The sequence below is a fragment of the Varroa jacobsoni genome, unplaced genomic scaffold (assembly GCF_002532875.2).
Source record: "Varroa jacobsoni isolate VJ856 unplaced genomic scaffold, vjacob_1.0 scaffold_710, whole genome shotgun sequence".
NCBI lineage: Eukaryota > Metazoa > Arthropoda > Arachnida > Mesostigmata > Varroidae > Varroa > Varroa jacobsoni.
In genome coordinates this window covers 47137-70739 of record NW_019213612.1, presented here as the reverse complement: position 1 = coordinate 70739, position 23603 = coordinate 47137, and the positions used below count along the sequence as shown (strand labels likewise).

The window sequence follows — 23603 nt, the reverse complement described above, 5'->3', positions numbered from 1 at the left end:
TCAATTATCTATATATTATATCACATACATAATGTTTTCGATGATTTATGTTCCAAGCAACCGGGTGGTACTTCACGTCCCGCTGTATAAATAGGAATTGTTTCGGTCAGCTGTTTTATTAGCTAATATAACAGATAAGCCCACAATTTTTGCTAAAAGCTTCAAAGACTGTTTGTTCCTAAAGCTCAAATACTCATTAAATTCTATAACGATAACAATGGCCACATATAACAGAAATAATCTAGTTAATAACTTGTTCCGCTTGGATGACTCAAACTAGCGACTTCGTGGACTTCGCTGAAAATTGATTTTAGAAATAATTTATAGTTATAAGAACAACGTAGTAATGCAAATGTAACAATTATTTTACTATAAAAATTAAATAAAGATCGGATAAAAACTGATTATATATAATTTAGCAGCTAGTAATCTTTAGAGATAAAATCGAGTCACAGGCTTATTGTTCCGGACAATTTCCTTCCATAATGATAAACATGGCTGACTATAGTCCTAATGTTTATGTTTAAGTATGTTCTAGTGTTCGAAAACTCCTTTTCTAGTTCAAGTACACTGTGATTCAGCTTGCAAGTAGCGAAACATTAGATCCTAACCACTTATGTGGTGTCTTGGTTCATGTAACGTTTTTCTTTTAACCTTGCCTCAAATGAGCCTCAATGTTAGTTCTGTAAATCAGTGGTAGGTCGCCCGGACGGAGCAGCTTAATGACCTCCCTGTGGCTGGATGTGTTGTTTTAGACCGATGATCACTTAGTGGCGGGCATGCACTGATCAGCTGAAGGGGTGCCTACCTGCAGCTCAGAGTTCTATGGCAATCAAGCTGTAGGAAATACAATATCGTTATTTAGTTAAATGTATACGTAAAATAAGTAGAATCCTCATTTTGGTTCACTCCGAAAACGACCACTTTGTGTATTTGACGATATGGCGTACCGTCTCGAATTATCACTTTTGTGCAACACAAGATGACCAATTCATAGCTACAACGTAAACGTTAGCACTACCTCAAATGTACTATGGCTAGCCTGAAGACGCTTTCTCAGCTGGGTAAGTTGGTCCGATCCATGCTATAATAGCTTTTTACTGTGAAATAACATTATTTGAAAACGAACCTGGTCCGATCCTCTATTGAATACATCGAAAATGACAAGAAGAATTTTGCTGCAGGTTGTACAATTTTCAATCGGATACATATCAATACAGAGCCGATTATCATTATGTCTTAATTAGTTTACCCTTTTCGAGTTTCCATAATATTTTTTATAATTTCTATCAACCTGGTTCGTAATCTGACGTTTTAAATATACCGCTATTCATTACGGTTGCAATATGCCGCCATTTAAATTTTGAATTGGAGTTACTTATGAAGCAAGCCAAACAGATTCCTGAGCATTTATTGCCTCTATGATATGTTTCGCGACTCTTTTATTTAAACTCTCAACGTACTTTTTATAGAATTTACGATTGTCTCTGCAGTTTAGGATAACAATTAACTTGTAAATAGTTAAAACAGCAATCACGATTTTCAATGGACGAGCTCTGCTATTCCGTTGTTAGAGATGATAGAAAGTAACCGATTCGCCTTTGATCTTTTATTTCTAACCTTGGTCTCAAATACTTACTACTTACTAACAATACTCTCATACTAGAGTACTGTATTTAGATTCTCTCAGACAACTTAAAGAACTTCACACAACTGATCAGCGGGAATTTACTTAGCACTACCTGCATCTTGCTGAATGTTGGTTTTAGTTAACGTAGTATAATATTGTATTACAGGATCGCAGGAATTTCTACAGTTGGAAGACATCTCGCAATGGGGCCTTCCGTCAGCAATCGTGGACAATTATCGCGAGAAGGGAGTGGAACGCATGTTTCCGTGGCAGGTTCAATGTCTGCTTGCCAAAGGAGTTCTTCAGGGTATAATTAGTATCCACTAGTTGAACTCGTAGACTTGGTCCGCGGCCTTTTTGCTTTTACTATGGGAAAAGTATTTGTTTTTTTAGAAGACGACTGTATGTCTATGCTGTAGAGTTTGAAAACCAAATAATTCTCAAATATAAACTTTTCCGAAATGGGCGGGAACAGCTGATGACAATATTGACCAGAATAGGTTAAGCTTGTCAAAATTAGCACAAAACTACCGTTTAACAACTAACCGGCGAGATAACGGTTTATAAACAGATATCAATTTCATACTGTCTTGTATGTGGATCAAACTTGGTGTCGTGATAAGTACATAATAAAAAATGAAATGAATATAACGCTGACTCGCACCGAAATTTTCATGTTGTTGTTAGTAAAGTGTCTATTGAAAAAACAAAATAGGAGAATGATCGTAAGATATTTCTAGAGATGCGTTCGAACTAACACCGGTTTCCCTTGCGTTCGACGCCACATTATTAGGGAAAAATCTAGTCTATTCAGCACCCACTAGTGCAGGTAAAACGCTGGTAGCGGAGCTCTTGATGTTGAAGCGGGTCCTTGAAACTCGCAAGAAAGCCATTATGATCCTGCCGTTCGTGTCTGTTACGAGAGAGAAAATGCTTCACTTTCAGGTGAGTCCACGAAGGCTAAAATCTGATCGCTAACCTGGATAACTTAACTTTATATTTTAAAATAAAGTCGTCCGAATGTAGCCTGTGTGTCGTTTGAACTTTTCAATGAGGTTCGTTCACTTCGCAATTTGAGTCCGTTTGTCTGGCAAGGTCTTCTCACGAGATTTTTCGTCATGACTTAACCTCGTGGAAGCATTCTTGCAATCCGACAAAAGAAACTCTTCAACCTTAATGTCTCACTTCACGTGAAATATGTAAATCATAATTACAGAACCTGTTCTCTACGGGCGGTTTACGGGTCGGCGGGTACATGGGAAGTTATTTTCCCATGGGGGGATTCCAATCCATCGATATCGCGGTTTGTACGATCGAAAAATCGAATGCTCTTGTGAACAAACTGCTGGAGGAAGATTCGCTTGATTTACTATGTTGTGTCGTCGTTGATGAATTGCACATGTTGGGCGAACCGCAAAGGGGCTATCTCCTCGAACTGCTTTTCACCAAGTTGTTGTACTTTCAAAGGTATCGATGCATGTTCATGTCATAATGAAGCCATCTTGTTGCTCGCTAATCTAATAAACCACTGTTGAATATAGCTATAGACATATATCTTTGCTGTTTTTTTAAATATGTTGGGGGTATTCTTCAAGTTAATATGGTATGTATTGGCCATGCTTTGGTCGGTTAATCAAGCTAATAATTTCACACCGTCTTCCATTCTGATAGCTTAAAGTTGTGCCGTTCAGGTCAGTCAATAATGTCATCGGGCCAGCGTTGACCGTAAAAAATCATTATTTTTTGTCTTAATTGGGCTGTTCGGTGACCGATATTATACTTATTATTATCTGGCCTATGTGTAGTAAATAACAATTATTGATTCTTTTATTTAATTATATACTTTTAGGCATAGTTCGTCCAGTAGTATACAGCTAATTGGAATGAGTGCGACACTGCCTAATTTGGACCTTGTTGCTAACTGGCTGGACGCGTCGCTTTATCGAACAGACTATCGGCCTGTGCCACTAACTGAATGCGTTAAAATAGGCAACGAACTCCCGGTGGATATCGGCACTGGAAAGGTAGCAGCTAGACGAAGAATTTAAGCAAATATTTTATAAATTAAACATGTGCTATTTTTATCGATGATCTTCTGTAATTTTCCTATCACTGCAGAGCTTGACCTCTGTGCGAAAAATTGTGACAAGTGATTTTTACATCCTTTCATTAAAGACTATTGAAGAAGTTCTACAGAGACCGAGACAGGTGATAGTTTAATGGTGCAAGACCCAAGTTGTCTTCATTTTTGCTGGGTAGCTAAAGATGTATGCGGTTTGGCACCATGATGACAGTAGATGACGCCTTTTCTGTTCTTTAGTTCCGATCTAGTTTTTTTTTTTCAATAGCTAATATTATTAGTTGTTGATAGTAAAAGTCCAGATTTGTTGTTTTGTTAGGCAGCAGTAACTAGTAATGCGTGACGTCTTTTTAGTCCCATACAGCATCATTTTCTTTAGTGTCAGTGCCGGCTTTGCCATAGATTATAGGGTACATTTACTTTATCTCTTCTCTATTTGCAGATCGTTGTTCTATGTAATCTATTCTTCATCACTCGTGATCAACTGTTTTAGAAATAGCTCGATGTCGCCGCCTGGTTCGATTTGTAGAGTTTCACATATAAAATTACGGTGGAGTAAATTATTTTGCGTCACCCGTGTAGCACCCAAACGTTGAACTTGTTTTGTATTTAGCTTTCCATAAATGATTTATAACTGTTTAGTCGTAGATATTTAGTTGATTAGCGATGTTGCAACTTAGGCATGGTCTTGCTTAACGTTCGCGATGAGTTGATCTACTTATCGATCGCTCCTACAAAAAGCACATCGCAATTTTCAGAACGAACGCAACCTCTTTTTAGGCTGTTTCTTCAGATCTCTCTATCTTGACCATAAAGAAGACACATTTTTATAGTTCTGGGCAGAGTTTTTGCCTCCATTACGATAGAGCGGTAAAATATAGTTTATCTTTGCGTAAATGTCGCTCATATTCAAGACGCTTCATTTTAGGTCCGAACAGAACCATTCCAATGGTGTCAGTATATCTACCAATTTTAAATTCTAACTTACCAGTGACATTAACGCCGCTTGAGGTGATGTCATATTACCCGAGATATGTGACTTTAATGCCATCTAGCTAAGGAAACGGCAACCCAATATAAAATGTTATTATAGCTACTAGAAAAAGACAATTTATCTTTATAGCTCATACACATCTAGTGAGGACTCACATCGTTACAATTGTAAATTGGCGTATATCACTGAGCAAAGGCTTTTCGACATTGTATTTTTGACTCACACATGCAATCAGTTTCCCTAAGGCCTTTTGCTTGGATAAAGAAATCCCGTTGTTGTTGCTGTGATTATTGTTGACAGGGCTGCCCAGCACTTGCTTTCTATTATGATTCCTTTTTGGGTCTCATTTAAATACAGACGGCTGAGATTCCGATTCTCCGATGCGCCCTACCATCGTCGGTCGATGATTTCGATGGTTGTCTCAGTCTGGTGATTCACACGGTGTCTCAAGGCTTTGGTGTTATCGTATTTCTGCCGACAAAAGTATGGTGCGAGACAATGAGCCAACAGATTGCCCGGGCCTTCCTAGCAGTCGGAAAGCCCCCGTCAGAGCCAAATAAGGTTGATCCCGAATTGCTTCAACTGGGCGCTGATTTACGAGCAGTTAATAAGCGCAATGAGATACAGGTACGTTTTGTTTTTAACGCGTGTCTCTTAGTTGATAATGTCGACAAGTTTTATTGTCTCTACTATAGAACAAATCCTTTAGTATGCTACGCGTGGGACACGTTGCCGTCTAGGTTCGAACCCGAGCATAAACGTATGGTCCGTTTCGTGCTGGCAAGAGCCAGCCGTCTGGCGAAACGCCTAACGGATGTAAAGTCGGAAACATAGAGAGTGTGCTACACTCATATGATTGAAATTCACTTTTTTTTTCTGCTTGTTAGGAAGTTCTTGAAAAGTTGCAACAAACACCAGCAGGACTCGACCAAGTTTTAAAGAAAACGATTCCTTATGGAGTGGCGTTCCACCACGCAGGCCTCACGTACGATGAGCGGGACATCATCGAAAACGCATTTAAGGCTGGTATGGATCAATTCAAGCGTTCAGCTAACTTACCCTCTTGACGAACGGCAGATTTCTAGCTGTGTCGAATGCTTACAGTGGTCGCCTCGTCAACGTCAATCTATACGAAGCCTATCTTGCTTTCTTTTGTTTATAATTTATTGGTATAAATATATTGATGAAATGGCTAAAGTATGATAAAGTCCATCTGACAAGTTACCAGTTTATATAACCTAGTACATTCACTGTACACAGGTATTCTCAACGTGTTGACAGCAACATCAACGCTTTCCTCTGGAGTGAATTTGCCTGCGCGGCGTGTTGTTATCAGGACGCCGATGTTCGGCCGTCAACTGCTCGATGTCCTCACATATAAGCAGATGATCGGCCGCGCAGGTCGGAAAGGTATACTCATAGGCCCTAGTCAGTCCGATTGATCGCCTGTGGCTAAAATTTGTGAAGACATCCACTGAGCTTCTTTGTCGTAGTACTACGAAAACTCCAATGCAGGTTGGATAATATGGATGCGGTATTTGTTATATTCTATTATATGTTTGTTTATGCATATATTTAGACGATTGACAAACTTTAGCGGCGTACACCTGTATGCTTAAAAAGCGTATCGTATAGTTAGCTAGTATAATTTAATTTTGGAAGACAGTTCACGCATTTTATGGGCGGCTCAATAATTTTGCTGATTGGTCGACAGGTATTGATGATCGTGGAGAGTCGATTTTAGTTTGTAAGGATCAAGAGCGCGCTCAGGCAATGAAATTAGCCACTATGAACTTAGCGCCCGTTCGAAGTTGTTTGGCAGCGCATGGGTCAGTGTCAGGTGCTCTCAAACGGGCCATCCTTGAGGTATTATGCAACTACCATTGAATCGTTTGTATACGCATAAAAACGAGTTGGTTAAAAAAAACTTTTCTATATTAGTCGAAATCGCTTTGAAAGTTCACAGCAAATATCAATGAATTTACCTAAACTCTATGATAATTTATTGTGTCAAATGCACGTATTATAGACAGCCTCTCTTCAACGATTGAAATGCTTTTTTTTTTCTGCAGATTGTCGCTTCAGGCGTGGCGAAGACGCTACGGGACATAGAGAAGTATATTAAATGCACGTTCCTCAATGAGTGCGCACAGGCTAAGGTTTTAACTAGTGACGACTTAGCGATAATCAAAGGCGAAAGTGCGGCTCATTCAACTACAAATGCTTGCATCGACTATCTCGTTAAGAACGACTTCATTAAGGTTGGTAGCAAGAGAAACATGGTTTTTCTGTAATAAACTTTGCGTCCACAGCGAGTAATAAAACGAGCTATTTACCGATGCTGCCAATCGTCTTGCATCACATATAATCTCTGTGTTGTGCCGGTCAAGCATTTGGGAAAGTAATTTCCTATTCATGAATTCATCGAACTTTGGGTAAAGTTGTAAACGACGTTGTTCCACTCGTATACAATGACAATGTATGCTACATAGATAATTTGTCATGTTGTTTAAAATATTAGAGATCACTTGCGATTTATGTCCATAGGTTTCACCTGAAGAAAATGGTGTCCAGGCAGTAACACCGACTAAATTGGCGGCAGCCGTTTTGGCGAGCAGTCTCTCGCCTGATCAAGCTTTACTCATTCTTAGGGAGCTTGGAAAATCACGGCAAAGCTTTGTTCTTGAAAATGATCTACACATAATATACGAAGTAAGTTGGAGGTTTATAATGTGATATAAGTATTTCTTAATCTGTAGTATTCAGTGACCATGGCGTTTTATATAGCTTATCGTTATTACTATTATTGTTACTACATATTAAGCAATATTTTGTTATTTAACTGAGTAAGTCAACCATTTAGACAAATATAAAGGTATCACATCACGCCTCCCTATGCGCTTGTTTCTCCGCAAACATTTCATACAGTTTCTTTCTATATCTTTTCTCTTTTAGGTAACACCTTACTTTATTAGTGAGCAAGCGACGATTGACTACAGTACTCTAAGTGAATTCTATGACGCACTAACTGAAGATCGGCGTCGAGTAGCTGAATTGATAGGTTTCGATCTCGGATTTGTCTACAAATGCATAAGGGTACGTAGAATTTACGAACGATAGAATGACTGTCAACTGAATGTGCTTTTCGGCCTCACTAGGTGGTGTCCGTCATGAGTATTATGTTAATGCTAAAATTCGTTCACTTTTTCCTGTTTTGCCATTGAACCTATCAGTGTTTGTTACCGCTTCAGTCGCAGTAATTATCCGCCTAAGATGATCTTTCATGCAAATGCAATACTGGACTCGAAACCTGGACAGAAAAAAAGAGTGCATTATGAAGGTTTTATATGCTATTAAAAACTTTGATCATTAATTCCGATTCAGGGAGCGGCTACGAAGAGCGATAAGGAGATGAAAGACTCTCTGCATCGGCGTTTTTACGTGGCTTTAGCCCTTAATGAACTGGTTCAGGAAGTTCCCCTTTCTGAGGTGTCAACAAAATTTGGACTACAAAAAGGAATGCTGCAAAATCTTCAGCAGAGTTCGGCCACTTTTGCAGGTTTGTGGAAGGGATATGGTAGGGCATAATCAGTTCCTCAATTGGCTGTTTCTAAGAATAATGCAATCCATATAAGAATAAACGTAGGTTCCTGATAGCAAAATTCTGTTTATATTACAGAAAAGCTACAGTGAATTAGAGAAATTTTCAATACGTTGATCTTCTTACTTAAACTTACTACACTTTGTAGGACAATGCTAATTTAGTTCCGTGCGGGTACTGTAGGTATGATGGCGATTTTCTGCAAACGACTAGGATGGCACAACCTTGAGCTACTCATTGGTCAGTTTCAGAAAAGACTCCACTTCGGAGTTCGGCAAGAGCTATGTGAGCTTCTGCAGCTTGTTCCTATGACCGCACAAGTGAGTGCCTCTTAGAACCTTTCTATGTACAAATATAGGATGAGATTATTGTTTATACTGATTGTTGTTGTCATGAGGTCATAATAATTGTCCAGCCTATTCGTTTAATCATGTGTGTTATTCTGTTTAACCTGAATGTGTTTCATACCATGATATTAGATAAAGGCTTCTGGGTATGATAAGTGAATTAGAATTCGGAATAATCACAAAAAAAACCTTCGAAATGTTCTTTAATTGCAGGCTGCCAGAATCCTTTTTAATGCAGGCTTCATTGCGCTTCCTGAGTTAGCTAAAGCACAACTATATGAGGTAGAGGCTGCTTTTCGAGCCGCTCGTGCTTACGAAGTCAAGTAAGTGTTTCTTTATAACTGAAAATATTTCTATTTAGTTTCAAATAATTACACTGCCTAAGCTCCGTACGAAATGTTTTTTTTTCTGTTAATATTATTAGAGAAGGGGAATCTTCAGCAGATGTTCGTTGGATCTATCTCAACGGTTTTGACGGCGTCACAGAACGCGAGGCAGCCAAATTGTTAATTGATGAAGCTAGAAAAACTTTGCATGATTGGCTTGGAATCAAAGTAGACTTCGATAAAAAGGAACAGGCATTTAGTCAGCAAAAAGAAACAAAAGGAAACCGACGTGAGAATACGAGTGAGCAGCATGTCGAAATTGAAAAAGATACATCTAGGAACATGTCGGTCGAACAAAATCCAATTAGGGATGAAGTCGATCCAGTTGAGAGTAATGCTGTAGAGAATCAAGAATACGAACTGTCGCTCATGCAAGGTCAAAAGAATGCCGTTGTGACGTATCAACATGCGAGCTGTGTAGGGTGCGAAGATACATTGGCAGAGGTTCAAACGGTGTCTGACCTTGTGCCTATTTCGAAAGCAGTGCGTATTCAGTCAAATGCTACTAGCACTGATCATGATCTTGCTATCACTAAAAACGAAAGCAAAACTTTGATAGAGAATTCAAAAAATAAACCTCACCGAGATAAACGCAATGCTCTTGCAAAGATAACTCCTTCAGACGGCGATCACATATCGGATAGAAGTTCTGTGAACCCGATGTCCTTGAATTCGTCAAGAATTACGGAAGAGAACTCCTTTCACAAGGGAGTGCAACACTATTCCACTCCAAATAAATGTCCCTCAAAAGACAAAGAACATTTGGTTAGTATCCTAGCCTATCCTTTAACCCGAAACTCTCTTTTACCGTATTTTTATGAAAAGTCTTTTCTTAATTTCTAATGTATTTTGAAAAATGTACGTGAGAATAAAAACTCGTGTGTTCACGCGTGTAAAAATTATGTTACATAGCATCAACTTATTGGTTCATAAATGACAATAATATCGAATAACTTACCTAATATAGCAGTCATAGCTTAAAAACAGTATTATTATTTCAAGCAAAAGTCATTTACTGCCTTGGCAACTACATCAAGAACGAAACGCCCTAATTGTACCAACGAATTCGAATCGCCGGCTAGACCGGAATCGGAGCAATGCATTTTCAACCGAAGCGTAACACCGCAACTAGATGCTGGTGACAGTGAACGTCAAGATATCGAGGGAGACTCAATCTTTGACGGAGTGAAGACCCAAGAAAAGAAGCACGATGAAAATTCAAAAACCGCTGAAAAGCGCACATCAGCTGATACTGGTGATAGCTCGCTTTTCGACGATATTAATACACAGCCCGCTAGTATGTCGATTGCGGCAGATCACACCATCACTAGCCCTATCAGCCCTAGAACGGATTCTCGGATAGAACCTCTAGTGAACTCGGGGGCAAGTAAGTGTCAAAAAGTGGTTTATACCACAATATAATTTATTTCAAAAGGATTTAGGTACCGACGTTTTGTTGTGTATTATTATTTTAGTGAAACTTACCAAAATTTTGTCTGCAGATGTGCGGGTGACACCAACCAAACTTAAAATGTTAGAAGCGGAAAATGAACAATTCCGAATGGGCTTGCGAGCATCGGTAAAACGTAGGCCAGATGAAGATGTTTCCCCCAACGGGAAGAAGGCAAGGCCCAATTCAAGCCGCAGCCTGGAAGAAGCCTTCAACCAGGAACGTCGTTCCACCTCTGACGATTCGATGGCGTTCTTCAATAGTAGTCAAATGAAAAACATCACGCAAAACGCAAAGACGGCGCTGACACACGGTCAGCAATCTCGAACTAGCCCATACGAGAACGACAGTGATCTGATCTTTGATTGTGTGCTCACATGTCAGGGCGCCGTGGTTTCGAACAAAGACGCTGTTTCGGTCACAACTGCTTCGGCGCCACTCCCACCTAAGGTTGACCCCATTGATACGTTGGCCATAGTTTCGACATTTCCAGCCTGTTCGAAAACAAACTCAGCTTGTATTGAGGACACGGACAGCGATTTGTTTTCGGATGGTGAAAATGCGCCGGTTGAACAACCCGCGGAATCGCAAATAAACCATAAGATCTTTGACGACGACCAACCGACGAAACCGCAAATACGTCATGAGATTTCCGACGACGACCAGCCGTCACTTGAGTGAGTACGAACTAATCAAGTTCGAGCGAATTCTCTGATACAATGGTAACACAGATCTTAAAAGCAGTCTGTCCTTGATTAGTCTTTAGACTTAACAGTGACAGAGAGGGGTCACTGTTAAGAGGGTACTATGCTCTTTAAGAGAATCTATGTTAAGAGGGTACTATGGCCTTTAGGAGAATCTTAAACAGTAATGTGTTTCGACAGCTTGTTTTCCAAAGGGTAATATGTTAATAGACATTTCCTTTATTTAACAATATTTTTAACATTTTCGACTTTGTGGTACTGTTCATGTTAAGTGATTACATTAATGAATTTTCGGTAATTTTTCAGTCTTTATCTACCCTCATCCTCATCATCTTCGTTGACACTGAATTCCTTGCCAGACATTTCCAGTCCTACACTGACCAGGGCGGGAATCCACTGCTTACGAGATCTTCCGGAAAAAGACCTCTTTCAGCGCATCGAAGCGGCGGGGAGACGGTTAGTAGTGCAGTTTTGTTGTTGGTTGAATACGCTAACCATACGATGACATTTAAGAATGACCCAAATAGGTATGGAAACCTGTTCGGTCATTGAATATTTATGGCTACTTATAAAGTACCTGCCAATCTTGTAACTTCCGCATGTGATTTTTTTCTTTATTTACCCTTGTGCATGCATATTCATTACTGGTACTAATTTATTAACAATTTCGATTAAGTCAGGTCAGCCCAGGTAACCAAAACACCTTATACGGACACGATTGCACGTAATATCTGTATGCACATTATTTGAATCAATTCTCGTATTGTCTAGTGCTGGGACTAGAAAGCTTTCGTGCCTGTAAGAAACAAAAGAAAAACTAAAAATATTCTTTGTTCATCTCGGCAGATGCGCACTGTCCCTCGAAACTGAAGCCGCACCCTCATCCGCTCGGATCGGACCGGCGATGCTTGACAATAGACCTTTGGATATAGAGAATGAAAGTCTTGTTTTTGGCAATAAGCGAATTATAGGATTTTGTGTAGCTGTGAATTCATCAGAAGGTATCTTCTACACGTTGAAGAATAGATATGATGAACATGCAACACTGTTAAAGAAACTATTCCAACCTCCTTCCGTCTATACAGTAGGATTGCTTGACTGCCTGGACCAACTGAAAGTTATCATCGCTACTTTAGGTGTTATACCTGACAACGATGCAGTTCAATTTGAGGTATGCTGATAGATCGCGTTTGATTTCGTATATAAATCAATAATTACCATAGTTTCTATTGCTACAGCATTAGTCAGCTCTTGTGAAAATGCACCCGCTATGTTTGCACTATCAAAGAGTTCACATTTATATCATTTTTTTTGTTCCGCTATTAACTATTTCAGGATGCTGGAATCGCGCATTGGCTCTTAGATTCATCAACGTGCTCATGTCCGTCGTTGGAAACGCTCATCTGTCAGTACTGTCCATTGTTATTAGACAAAATTAAAAACAAACACCCCGATGTGCCCCGGTCATGCATCGAAAGTTGTGCACATTTAGGTATATTGCGTGGGGTTATTGATCGTTTCAATGTCCTACACATAATGCCAACAATATTTAGAAAGGAGATGCGTGTCTGTGTTGTGCTAGCGAAAATAGACTTGAATGGTTTTGGCTATGATGACAAAACGTGCGAAGCCCAAATTAATGCAATGCGCCAGTTACAGTTTCAACTAGAGACCAAAATGATCTCGAAAGCGCAGCGAATATTTAAAACGACCTCATCCGTTGAAGTAAGCCGGGTCATTTATTCTCTCTTTAAAGATAAGCTGGTCAAGCATAAAATCATTACTGGTCGTGAACCTCCCAACAAACTAAAGCTGTCTTCTAAAACAATTCTCCTTAAACTTGCTGAAGAGGACCCGCTCCCACAGTGGATTGTCGACGCACGAAAGATTGCTTCGATTCTTACGAAGGACATGTTTCCGGTTTTACGTGCCAAGGTGTATCACAGCGGCCTTGGTCAGCACCGCATATATACAAGTTCATCCCCATACACCGCAACAGGTCGAATGGCCTTGAATGAGCCAAATTTACAGTCAATGGCTAGAAATTTTAATTCGGCCGGTGAAGAAATTCTGATTCGGAGGGGCTTTATTCCTATGCCCGAAGGCATTATCTTAAGCGCGGATTTTTCGCAACTTGAGTTGCGTCTTTTGGCGCATCTCTCCGGTGATACCGTTTTGTGTCAAATGTTCAGTGACCCGGAAAATGACGTATTTGTGCATGTGGCTGCCCGGTGGAAACGCTTGCAACCAGATCAGGTGTCCAGTAGACAGCGACAACAAGCTAAAGAACTGTGTTATGGAATCATATACGGGAAGGGCGTTAAGAGCCTATCGGAGGATTTAGGGGTTACGGAGGAGGAAGGCGAGATCTTCCTAAAAAATTTTCATGGCACCTTTCCAGGTAAGGATGTATTTCATTATTTTTGTGTATTTGATTTTTTAAATTGGTTTTTTAAATTACTTTTACTACAGTGGCTGAGTTAATCAGAGGGTTTCGTCCATTTCTAAACCTAAACTTCCTATTGATATAGAAATAAATCATTGCTTGGCTCTAAACAAATGCGAATATGAAAAATGTCAACACTCGCTCTAAATGTCTATTCAAATAAAAATATAGCACTGTTCCTTAATCGAAAGAACTATATATACCTGTTTATCAAACTTAGATATTATGCATTTTCGTTAGTTCTTTATATGGAATCTTGTAAGCAAAACAAACTACTTTACAGGCATTCAAAAATTTACATCAGAAGTGATATCAAATTGCCGTCAATTAGGCTACATTGAGACAATGTTAGGTCGAAGACGTTATCTGCCCCATATTAAATCTCCGAAGGCCCATTTGAGGGCAAAGGCAGAACGACAGGCTGTTAATTCCACAGTTCAGGGTTCAGCAGCTGACCTACTTAAAAACTGCCTTATCGAAATTGACACGGAACTTACAAGAAGATTTCCCGAGTCATCGAAGCCCCATAGATCGTACGGAGGTGAGCATGCTTCACCTCTTTTATGTCATGTTCACATGTATGATTAGTTATTTGCTCATTTCTTAATGTTGAGTCCTATGTTACTGGCTGCCGATAGCGTAGTCAGGAGTGCAGTGCTGTACTGTTTCTACTAAATGAATTTATAATGACCTGATAAAGTTCTAAGCCACAAGATATCCCTCAAGCGAAATTCTGGAAATGCCTGACGTAATGGAATCGGTAATGGAATCACTCCTTCTGGGGTTAACTTTTCGGTAAAAGCGTCGTCGTGCCGCACTCACGGTGAACATGTGTGTAAGATGTTAAAAACTGACAACTGCTATTATATTTTTTCTCATTTGATGACGCGTTAATGTGTGACGTTTGTATCATTTATGTTAATTTACTCTTTCTGTTATAGCATCAACGCGCATACCGATCCGAGGAGCGTTCATCGTTATGCAGTTACATGATGAAATAATATTTGAGGTGAGAAAATACATCTGCCTATTTGTAACAATCTGCACATTCATTCTCGTTGCCGTGGATGTGTTACACACCCATGATTTACGGTGGCTGTTTTTGCTTCAATAATGCGGCTTTGAGCATCATGTTTTTGTAATGTTATTAAAGGACGGTGGCTATGTTGGCATATGCATGCGGCTTTTACCTAGTATCCTCAATCGTACCCATTTCAGGTTCATGAATCCATTCTGCCCGCAGTATCACAACTGATTCGTTTAAAAATGGAACAAGCTGTATCCTTGCGGGTACCGCTTGTGGTCAAGTTAAAAACGGGCCCTCATTGGTCGAGTGTTACCCCTTTCGAAGCCTTGTAAAATGGATGGGAAGTCAGATGTGACAATGGTCCACGCCAGAACGAAACCAAAAGCGCTATCAATGACAATGGAATTATATCGTTATACTGCTAATATTTGAGGGTTAAGTTTATCAACACTTTCTTTTCTTACGGTTTTAAATGTTCCGTTGTTGGTCTTGACAACAACGAATATTGTGCGAACGAATATATAATGACGACAATTGTCTGCTACATTTGTCTGAGTCAAGCTTCAAGTTCCGTATCAAATGCTACAGTGATGGTATAGTATATTGAACAGAGAAATTGGCTAACTGTTCGAAAAGTTGCTTATTCTACATATGCATGTGTATATAGCAAATACTAGCAATAAAGTCGATAGTGCGACTTTTGTCTCGTGGACCCAGTTACAATTAGCGTTCTATTTGGTTATTTAAACTTAGCCTTCTATATATTTGTCGATGTTTTTCCCTGACTGACCACAAGCAATTCTACAAGCAGTTCCTTGGAGAAAACAAATAATACTCCCTATACAATCCTCTAGTTGCTCTTTCAGTACTTTCGCGCATTTAAACTCCAATTCAATGTACGTACAAGGCCGACTCATAATAAACGAAAAAACAACAAGGTACGAACAAAAAAGATATCATTAAAAAACAAAAAATTGCATCGATTGCTTCTCTTCGTGAACCCCAACAACACACGCTGCTCTCATACACATTAGTTACAAATAGTATCGCTTACCGTATCCAAATTGCTAAATAATATACATCTGTTGTCTATATAACAACACCGCATGAGCTCGTGTAATTTGTAGTACGATTTTGCTATGATCCACATTTGGTACAATCACCTCAATGTGCTGCTACTAATATTCAAACTGGATTCCTCATTTTCGATATGACTATATTATGTACATGACCGGCCTCGATCTAATTCTGTAATCCATTTTTAACAGAGTTGCTTTCATCACCGGGTTTCAGGCGAATGAGCCATTGAATCCATCTATAATCTTTAATTTTAGGCAGGCGAATCTTCTCAGCTCGTAGTTCACATTTGTGCATTTCCGATACCCCCAAATCACTTTCAGCAGCGCTATGGGTATTAGCAATTCGAGTTTTTTTACTTTTTCCCGCTCCGCTTGAGTCGGAATCGTCGTCCGAATTCACTATGTTGTCCGTGTTGTCCATTCTAGAATCGAATAACATTCAAGGATCCGCATTAGCAGCTTGTTAACAATACTTAGTCGAAAAGTTCATCGACTATCTCGAGCTTGTAAGTTCGAATGCATCGGTTAATAGCAATGATAGTTAAAAAGTGGGAATCTTATACTAACAGCTATTGTTGTTCCCTAGTATAGTCCTGTACAGTTTTTTTTTTTACAAGTAACGTCTACAGAAAACTAATAAGATCCTCGGTGGGGCATAAACAACACCCCTTTAAAATAGCTTTATTAGCGTACCTATTAGAGAACAAATTATTTTTTGATCGGCGTTCAAGATGATCGTCCTCATCAAGCCAAATGGCTTTTATAAACGATTCGGCCAACACGCTAGCAGAAGGCATAACGTGTGTAGGAATCTGCAGTAGATGATCAACGGCGTGCTGAGATGCTCTCCCTAGATCTATGCTATCTCTTTTAACGGCTGCAACAAAGGATATAAAAAAAAATAAAACAGTTATCTTTCAACGGATTTTTTGCCGCCCGATAAACTAATTGGTTCATTGTAAGCGTAGTTAATTAAAGACGGAGGTGAAAAACTATTTGATAAGTACCTGGTCCACTAAAAGTTTGGCCTTCTCGAGTCCCTTTTAAAGCAAGTGATGACGACAGGTGTGCTCCGAAGGGTGTCAATAAAGTGTCCACGCTCTGCAGCAAAACATAAAGCACTAAGTAAATTTACTTAGTATTTTGTATTGCAAATTGGTAAGTGTAAGTATGGGGTTACAAGTGTATACATGCGCTTCCAAACGTAGAAAATAAAATAGATAGAGAAAGAAATTTTCTGCATTCCAAAACAGAAGAGATTTATAGGTTGTCCAAACCAGCAAAGAAGTAGACCACTCACCTGAGGTAAGGCAAGATTACTGTTGTCACCTGAATTTTGCCTGACATTTTCTTTTCGAACAAAGTGAAATAATTTATCCCTCCGCCCCATGGCTAACAAAGTGCTCTTTGTCTGCCAGCTTACATCTTGCGGGCAGCCCATGCGGCCCTTCTGGACATTATCCTTCTCATGAGACAGTGGTACCCATACTGCGCATCGGATCTGGTCATCCTGAAATTCAAACGGCGAATTAGAATACAATGCTTAGCGTACAAAAAACATGGAAGGCCTAGAGATATGATATTTCTTTTATGTAATGAGAAGAGATACTTCACTCTAAATTGAACAGATACTTATGAAAATTATGTTCTTATAAGATAAAGACAGAATTACATGTGCAAAAATACTCGTACAGAATCATTGCTAAGTAAGACTAAAAAACGTTCCTTACCTGTTCCAAAGGGACTTGGGCAATCGGTGCTTCAATTATCTTATCAGGTCGAAATACAACAAGCAAGCTTGGTATTCGTGAAGTCTTGGTGATTAAGGCAGCCATGTGCGAGGAATTCGGGTCTGGTAATATTTGTTTTACGGCAACTTGGGCGCTCCACAGACGATCTAAGCTAAGCAGATCCCACGCAGTTACCGAACGCCCAGATACACTGAGCAGAATAGTGTTGCAGTCACCTCGTCCTTGAATACAAAAATTGCAAAGAAAAAATAATACAAAAAACGACATCTGTTTTATCCTATCGAGCTATGTGTTCACCTGAAATCTTGTATATGGGAAAGTTTGATGACTCGAAGGACACGCTTTGTAAATTTTTTCCGCAAACAATTTTCCTAGAGCTTCCTAGAGAACACACACAAAGAATCATTTTATTTTTTGGTAAACTTTACTAACCAAATTCTAGTTTGTTGATTTCTTGCATGTTTCCTCTCAGACAGAGTTCACCAATTAAACAAAGGTCACCTTCATTATCAAGACTGTCCGGCTTCTGACCTCTTCCTGTAGCCAGATTAATGTGCCACAGGGTTACCATGTGTCCGAAAGAAGCGGCCAGAATCGAATGATCCTCTGAAATTGCTAAGGCACGACACGCCATTTGTCGGTATGATCGTTCATCTACGCACTGCCAGAACAGCTGATCCTCGGAATCTAGAATGATTAAAAAATATTTACCACCTGGGCAAATCGTGTTGTTCGACTTCCTCTTAAAAAAACAAACATAACGATCTTAGCCTTCACATGCAAGAATTGCCCTTTGGAGCTCCATAATAATGTGCTGCTAATATTCATGTTATACTGAATATATAAAACGAAGATACACAGTAAAGCAACGCAACCTACTGACCGTATAGGAAGTACACAAACCTACCTCCACGAACAATCGTCCATAATTTAAAGGAACGCTCTCCGGAACTCACGCAAAAATAGCAACCTTCTCGTAGTCCCATGCGTAATGATCGTGGCCGTTGGCGTAAATGTGGCATTAACACGGTCGTATTCGCTTCTAATTCGCCTCGCTCATTATTCCAATGCCAAAATTTCAATTTACATGTCGTTGACAGTGCCGTCTAGGATAATACCAGAAATTAGGTGGAAGGTTTAAAAGTCAGATAATTCCAATTGTCGTGTATGGTTTTATTGAATTTAATCGTAACTGCAAGCCACACTGCTTATTACCTAAGTAGCTCCTTTCTTAATTTATTCTACATATTTGCTAAATATATATGCGCAACAAATTAGACAAAAGCATGGCATGAGATGCTCGCCATATTCTAAGATCAACTATGTTTAACAAACATTTCCGGTTTGTGTATTCCTGAAAAACAGTTCGCCATTATTTACGATTTCGTATAAATCTGAAAACTGTTTTAGCAGTTGCAAAAAAATTTACCTTGTATTCGATGGTAGCTAGGTAACGACCATCAGGTGCGAAATCTGCGAGCAGTACTTCAGAATTGATGCCTTTTTTCAATTCATATTGTAGTTTAAAATCTGTTGCTAAGTTCTCACCCGTCACGTCCAACTAAATGGAACCGATATAAATAATCAAATCATAAGTATATGATTTGCGACACGTAAATGGTGGTATTTATAATATAAGTGACGAATACCTATCCAACAAAGAATAGCGGTACAAATCAATTGAATCGCTCAGATCTGACTACTAAATATGTAAAAACGACTTTAAATGTTTCGAACTTACCACACAAGCTTGTCGGTTGTGCTCCAAACTATAGAATTGCAATTGTCCAGGTCTTCCAGAGAGAACAAGTTGCCTTTTGCAAGCCTCAAAAATCATTAAGGAGTCGAATGGATCTATACCTGCCACGTTACCACCGCCCGTAAAATTCCGTTGCACCAGACCCTGAATAACTCGATGAACTGTATTTGGGGCTTGTATAACAGTAATAGCTAAGAAGATAATTACAAAGAATGAAAGATTTAGATCAATGCCCATAGTGTCAATTTTCTTCGACATTAATTTTATATAAATTGTACCAGCCCTAAAATGTCCTTTATTAGGACAGATTTTCGATTTTACAGGTTAAAAGCGTCCCCAGGAACAGAAAGAGGATTTTGTAATAGTGATAACGGAAATAGTGATTTGAGAATACTTGATATTCATAAATGTGAGTACACTATATTTACTCGTAATGGAATTGTCAAACTGCTTACTGTTGTCGGAATGCCCACACACAACATATTTCTCGTTCTGAGCAACTGCTAACTGCCTTATCGGCATCCCGAGACGAGGCAAGAATTGCCGCTCATCGCTTTCCAAATCCCAGCGAACTAGGACACCTTCTGCTCCGACCGAATATAGAAAATTGCCGCTCATGTGTATATCTGCCACGGGCATCGAGTGCCAGTGCAACTTCATAGCAGGAGCTCCACCAAGCTGTTTCTTGCGATCTTTGTCTGAAAAAAATGAGGAAGATAAGATTATTCAAGCGATTGGGCAATTGTTATCTGCAGCTAATTAGATCATTAATGCAAAACCTAGAAGAAGCAATCTGCTTACCATCTTACGTGTCCTAGTCATCTCATCAGAGCAGTTAGCTGGTTGCAATATAATGGTTAGAAAATTCTTAGGCACTTGCTGCTAACTGCAAAATTGTTTCAATAGAACATATTTGTAGGTGACTTACTTGGAGCACTAGGCTGGAAAAAAGGACCAGCATGTATAAAGATTGCTCCATCCTGATCCCCCACAGCCACTAACTCATCTGTGGGGTGAACAGCAACGCATACAGGTCGACCACGTCCGCGCCGAATGAGCACAATTGTCGCCGGTGACGAACAACGTACAACACGCAGCTGACAAAACGAAACATTAAGTGCAGAAGATAAGAATATCAAATCGATAAAAGCATGTCCTTAAGTATTGAACTGACAAAGAAGAATAGAACTATCTATAAATGCTAATTATCATTACCGCTAACGTAAAACACGCAGTTGGCGTTAAACACATCACCTAGGTTTTCGCTACCTGATGGTCATTGTCGATCCAGGTGACTAGATCGGAACTGGCAGCAATACCAAAGAGATTTATATTCGATGAGCAGGTTGATGAAAGCTGGCGGAGGGGTTCCTCTAATGTCAAGCTGCGTAACCACAAGGCATTTTTTGGACGATTGTCTATCTTTTCGTGGGTGACGTAAACACACCATGGGCTCTCCTGATTTGCCAGGAATACCTATGACACGAATGGAGAAAAAATTGTTTACCGAAATGACCAATGGAAGAAAATAAAGGATTAGATGTATGAATTGATAAATATTACTGTCCTATACAACCTACAAAATACCTCAGTTGAATTATTTGATACAAAAGAAATATTAGTGATTAGTTTTTAAATTGAACATTACAGCTTTAGGTATTCCTGTTAGACAGGATAAGAATCTCTTCAGCCGTAAACTTGACTGGCTTTTAATAGAAGGTACTCTTATTACTGAGACCAACTTGGATGACAAGTGTACACACGTACCTGGACTTTGCGGTTGTCTTCAACGATTCGATCCTTCGAGATGAGCGCGTAATCCGTCGAATCCCAACGAGCGACGACGCCATCAACAGAACACGATAAGACGTGCACTCGATTTAGTGGGCTTGGACAAAGAGCGATAACAAATGCTTCGTGAAAATCTAGAGTCCGTATGGGCTCACCTGACCCTAACGAGAAGACCCGAATGCACGAACCTGATGGCACGTAAAGAGTACTGCAAAAAAATCCGAAGAGTGACCGTATTTCGCATAATTTTATTAACCTTTATTATGCATCCACTTTGCGTAATATAGTAACAGTACAAAAAGTATAGCAGTGATCATATTGCTCTCCGCTTCTGTTCTGTTTGATATTATTGTCGACTGTAGCGGCATAAACAAATCTTAGCATAGGAATTTTCGAGAGTTAACTGAACTTAAGACCGTAAGAACTGCTCTCCTTTAATAAACAGTTGTGTTATAGAGTGTTAGATAAACATGGCAACTAGGTTTGTACCTTTACCACGTAGCTTCATCGAATGAAAAGTTTCATACTCCATTTCTTTGTAGAATGGTATTACCATTCGACTCTGATGTTAAAGGCACCGTAATTGGCACGAAATGACAAGCAAATTATCTGCATTTAATGGATGACTGGAAAAAGCCCACATTTAGAGAAATAGACAATAAATATAGAACAGAAATGAGGGGGGTAAACTGGCCTTTTTTGCCAGCACTGTTAGCAGTTCAGATTTCTTCATATCAATGTAGTATTACAACTTCAGTATTTCGATAATTTCTTAATTCTAGTAACGCGCGAATAAAATAATTATTTACTAATCTGTCTCAGCAAATGGCGGCTTGTGTCGTTTTAGTCATTGTTACCTCTAATACGATCTTTCATCTGATCAGCTACTTTATACCTTGTGGCAGTAGAAACCGCTAACTTCTATAAGCGATAAGTTCTGTAAAATTAAGTTTTTAAATAATAATTAGTTAATTTCTATCATACTAAGTGTTCTTCTTCTAGTGATTTCGCAAACGTTAGCTAGACTAATATATTAGGCAGTGTTCGCCTTTGGTGGAGGCTGATACATACTTTGCATCGTGCGAAATAAGACCGCGTCGGTCACAGAGAGCCACGCCACATCGTCCAGTGCATACAACGTCTTCCGGGGAAGTGAGTTCTTTGTCCTGGATCTTCATGACACTCACAGGCGCAGTTCTGTATTTTCACAGCACCGTTCTATATATTGTCAACCAGTTAAAAACGACTAACACTATAACGGGATTAACAGTTATTTTGAGGAAATATATTTAGCACAAACATCGAACAAAAAGCCAGTGGCGTTCCTTTGAAAGAAGCACGAGGAGAGCACAGTTTAGTGTTTGTTTTTGTTTCGGGCCACCCTCTCTCACATGTGCCGCTACGAATGGGACAACTAACACGTGGGCTGTGATGCACTGCGAAGTTTCGGAGACCGAAGCAGACAGCTGAGATAGACGGAACCGCGTAAAGCTCCACTTAGAACTGAATTCGCAAATAGTAGTAAATAGTTTAGTTTACATTTTGTATTCTGCATTGAATGAAGGAATCAAGCTATGTCAGCGGAAAATAACAAAGCATATGTTGTCCTATTTTGCCTAGTTCAAGTTATAACTATGGAGAGCTTGATTAATAAACGTGGCTTTGAGCGAATGTGTGCGAATCGTGGTCTTTATGCACTAAAAAAAATGCTCTTTCTAATCAGCAACGTTTAGATTCTCTAGGAAACTAAATTCAGCTTAGTAGTTGTACTCCAAAGTCAATAAAATCGAAGGTTGTGAACGGTTAGGCACAATTTGCTGCTAAAAGTTCATGTTATTGTAACGAAGTCTGATTTACGTTTTTATTGTTGTATGAGGAGAATAACGGAAAGCTGCAGAGTTCAAACTGAGCTTCGTCAATATATATATAAAGCATATCTTTGATTTAAAGAGCATTTTGTTATTCATCTATAATTCAGGGAACATTTTGGGTGAAACTGCGTTACATCACCTTTGTGGTTGAATAACACCAAGTCCCTGTGTTTTGAACATATTAAAATCGATACAATAAGCCTATTTATTTATTTGGATTTGGTATACCTAACCAGTGAAGTTTTTTTTAGGCGGTGTTCTACATGTTTCTTTAATTATTGTGTACCTGCTAGATAGACATTTTGTCGTTACTTAGTAGCAGAACCTCATTAGGAGCAGTTACCACGCCCGGCTGGAATAAATGTAAAAAAGGAAATTATATTCGACACTGAGAACTATCAGATGAATTAGAAGTTATCCTTATTACCTCCTCAAGTATTCGTGTGAGATATACAAAGCGAGTCACAGATTTTAAGTCAACGATGGCGGCCTGAAGATGATTTACCATGTGTTACCGTAAATGAACTAATACTATCTCCGCCCTCTATGCGAAAAGCTTTCAAACATAGAAGGACGATTTTTTTTTCGCTTTTCGCACAAAGAGCATAGATCCTAAGCTAAGATCTAACGTACAAAATCTGCTTTATGTAGTAATTTTTGGATTCATGCATTTTCAATAAACGTACA

At 39.3% G+C, this 23603-nt stretch overlaps 3 protein-coding genes across 3 annotated transcripts; 2 read left to right on the top strand and 1 right to left on the bottom strand.

Moving 5' to 3' along the window:
- Positions 1–765: 765 nt before the first annotated feature.
- Positions 766–2299, top strand: LOC147753142 (uncharacterized). Its single transcript, XM_086969350.1, has 2 exons — positions 766–1064; positions 1797–2299. The coding sequence occupies exons 1-2, from the start codon at positions 1034–1036 to the stop codon at positions 1955–1957; spliced, it is 192 nt and encodes a 63-aa protein (XP_086825476.1). The 5' UTR covers positions 766–1033; the 3' UTR covers positions 1958–2299.
- Positions 2300–2370: 71 nt separating this feature from the next.
- Positions 2371–15388, top strand: LOC111262867 (DNA polymerase theta). Its single transcript, XM_022837462.2, has 22 exons — positions 2371–2575; positions 2847–3097; positions 3480–3654; positions 5062–5331; positions 5592–5730; positions 5965–6114; positions 6419–6570; positions 6777–6965; positions 7252–7416; positions 7660–7800; positions 8089–8263; positions 8489–8625; positions 8866–8975; positions 9077–9803; positions 10041–10425; positions 10541–11165; positions 11499–11648; positions 12039–12363; positions 12528–13593; positions 13922–14179; positions 14580–14647; positions 14857–15388. The coding sequence occupies exons 1-22, from the start codon at positions 2486–2488 to the stop codon at positions 14995–14997; spliced, it is 5889 nt and encodes a 1962-aa protein (XP_022693197.1). The 5' UTR covers positions 2371–2485; the 3' UTR covers positions 14998–15388.
- Positions 15389–15624: 236 nt separating this feature from the next.
- On the bottom strand, positions 15625–23540 carry l(2)05287 (WD repeat-containing protein l(2)05287). Its single transcript, XM_022837472.2, has 14 exons — positions 22117–23540; positions 21022–21253; positions 20524–20730; positions 20183–20351; positions 19710–19952; positions 19237–19445; positions 18925–19056; positions 18403–18601; positions 17928–18182; positions 17475–17716; positions 17045–17254; positions 16752–16845; positions 16438–16621; positions 15625–16166 (listed from the first exon to the last, which is right to left on the bottom strand). The coding sequence occupies exons 1-14, from the start codon at positions 22221–22223 to the stop codon at positions 15908–15910; spliced, it is 2742 nt and encodes a 913-aa protein (XP_022693207.1). The 5' UTR covers positions 22224–23540; the 3' UTR covers positions 15625–15907.
- Between the last annotated feature and the right edge of the window lie 63 nt (positions 23541–23603).

Bases quoted from the DNA above. Each gene is read 5' to 3' on its own strand.
- LOC147753142 (XM_086969350.1), top strand. From the start codon at position 1,034: ATGGCTAGCCTGAAGACGCTTTCTCAGCTGG. The intron at 1,065-1,796 runs GTAAGTTGGTCC...ATTGTATTACAG, and splicing joins GAAGACGCTTTCTCAGCTGG to GATCGCAGGAATTTCTACAG.
- LOC111262867 (XM_022837462.2), top strand. From the start codon at position 2,486: ATGTTGAAGCGGGTCCTTGAAACTCGCAAGAAAGCCATTATGATCCTG. The intron at 5,731-5,964 runs GTATGGATCAAT...CACTGTACACAG, and splicing joins CGAAAACGCATTTAAGGCTG to GTATTCTCAACGTGTTGACA. The intron at 8,264-8,488 runs GTTTGTGGAAGG...CGGGTACTGTAG, and splicing joins GAGTTCGGCCACTTTTGCAG to GTATGATGGCGATTTTCTGC.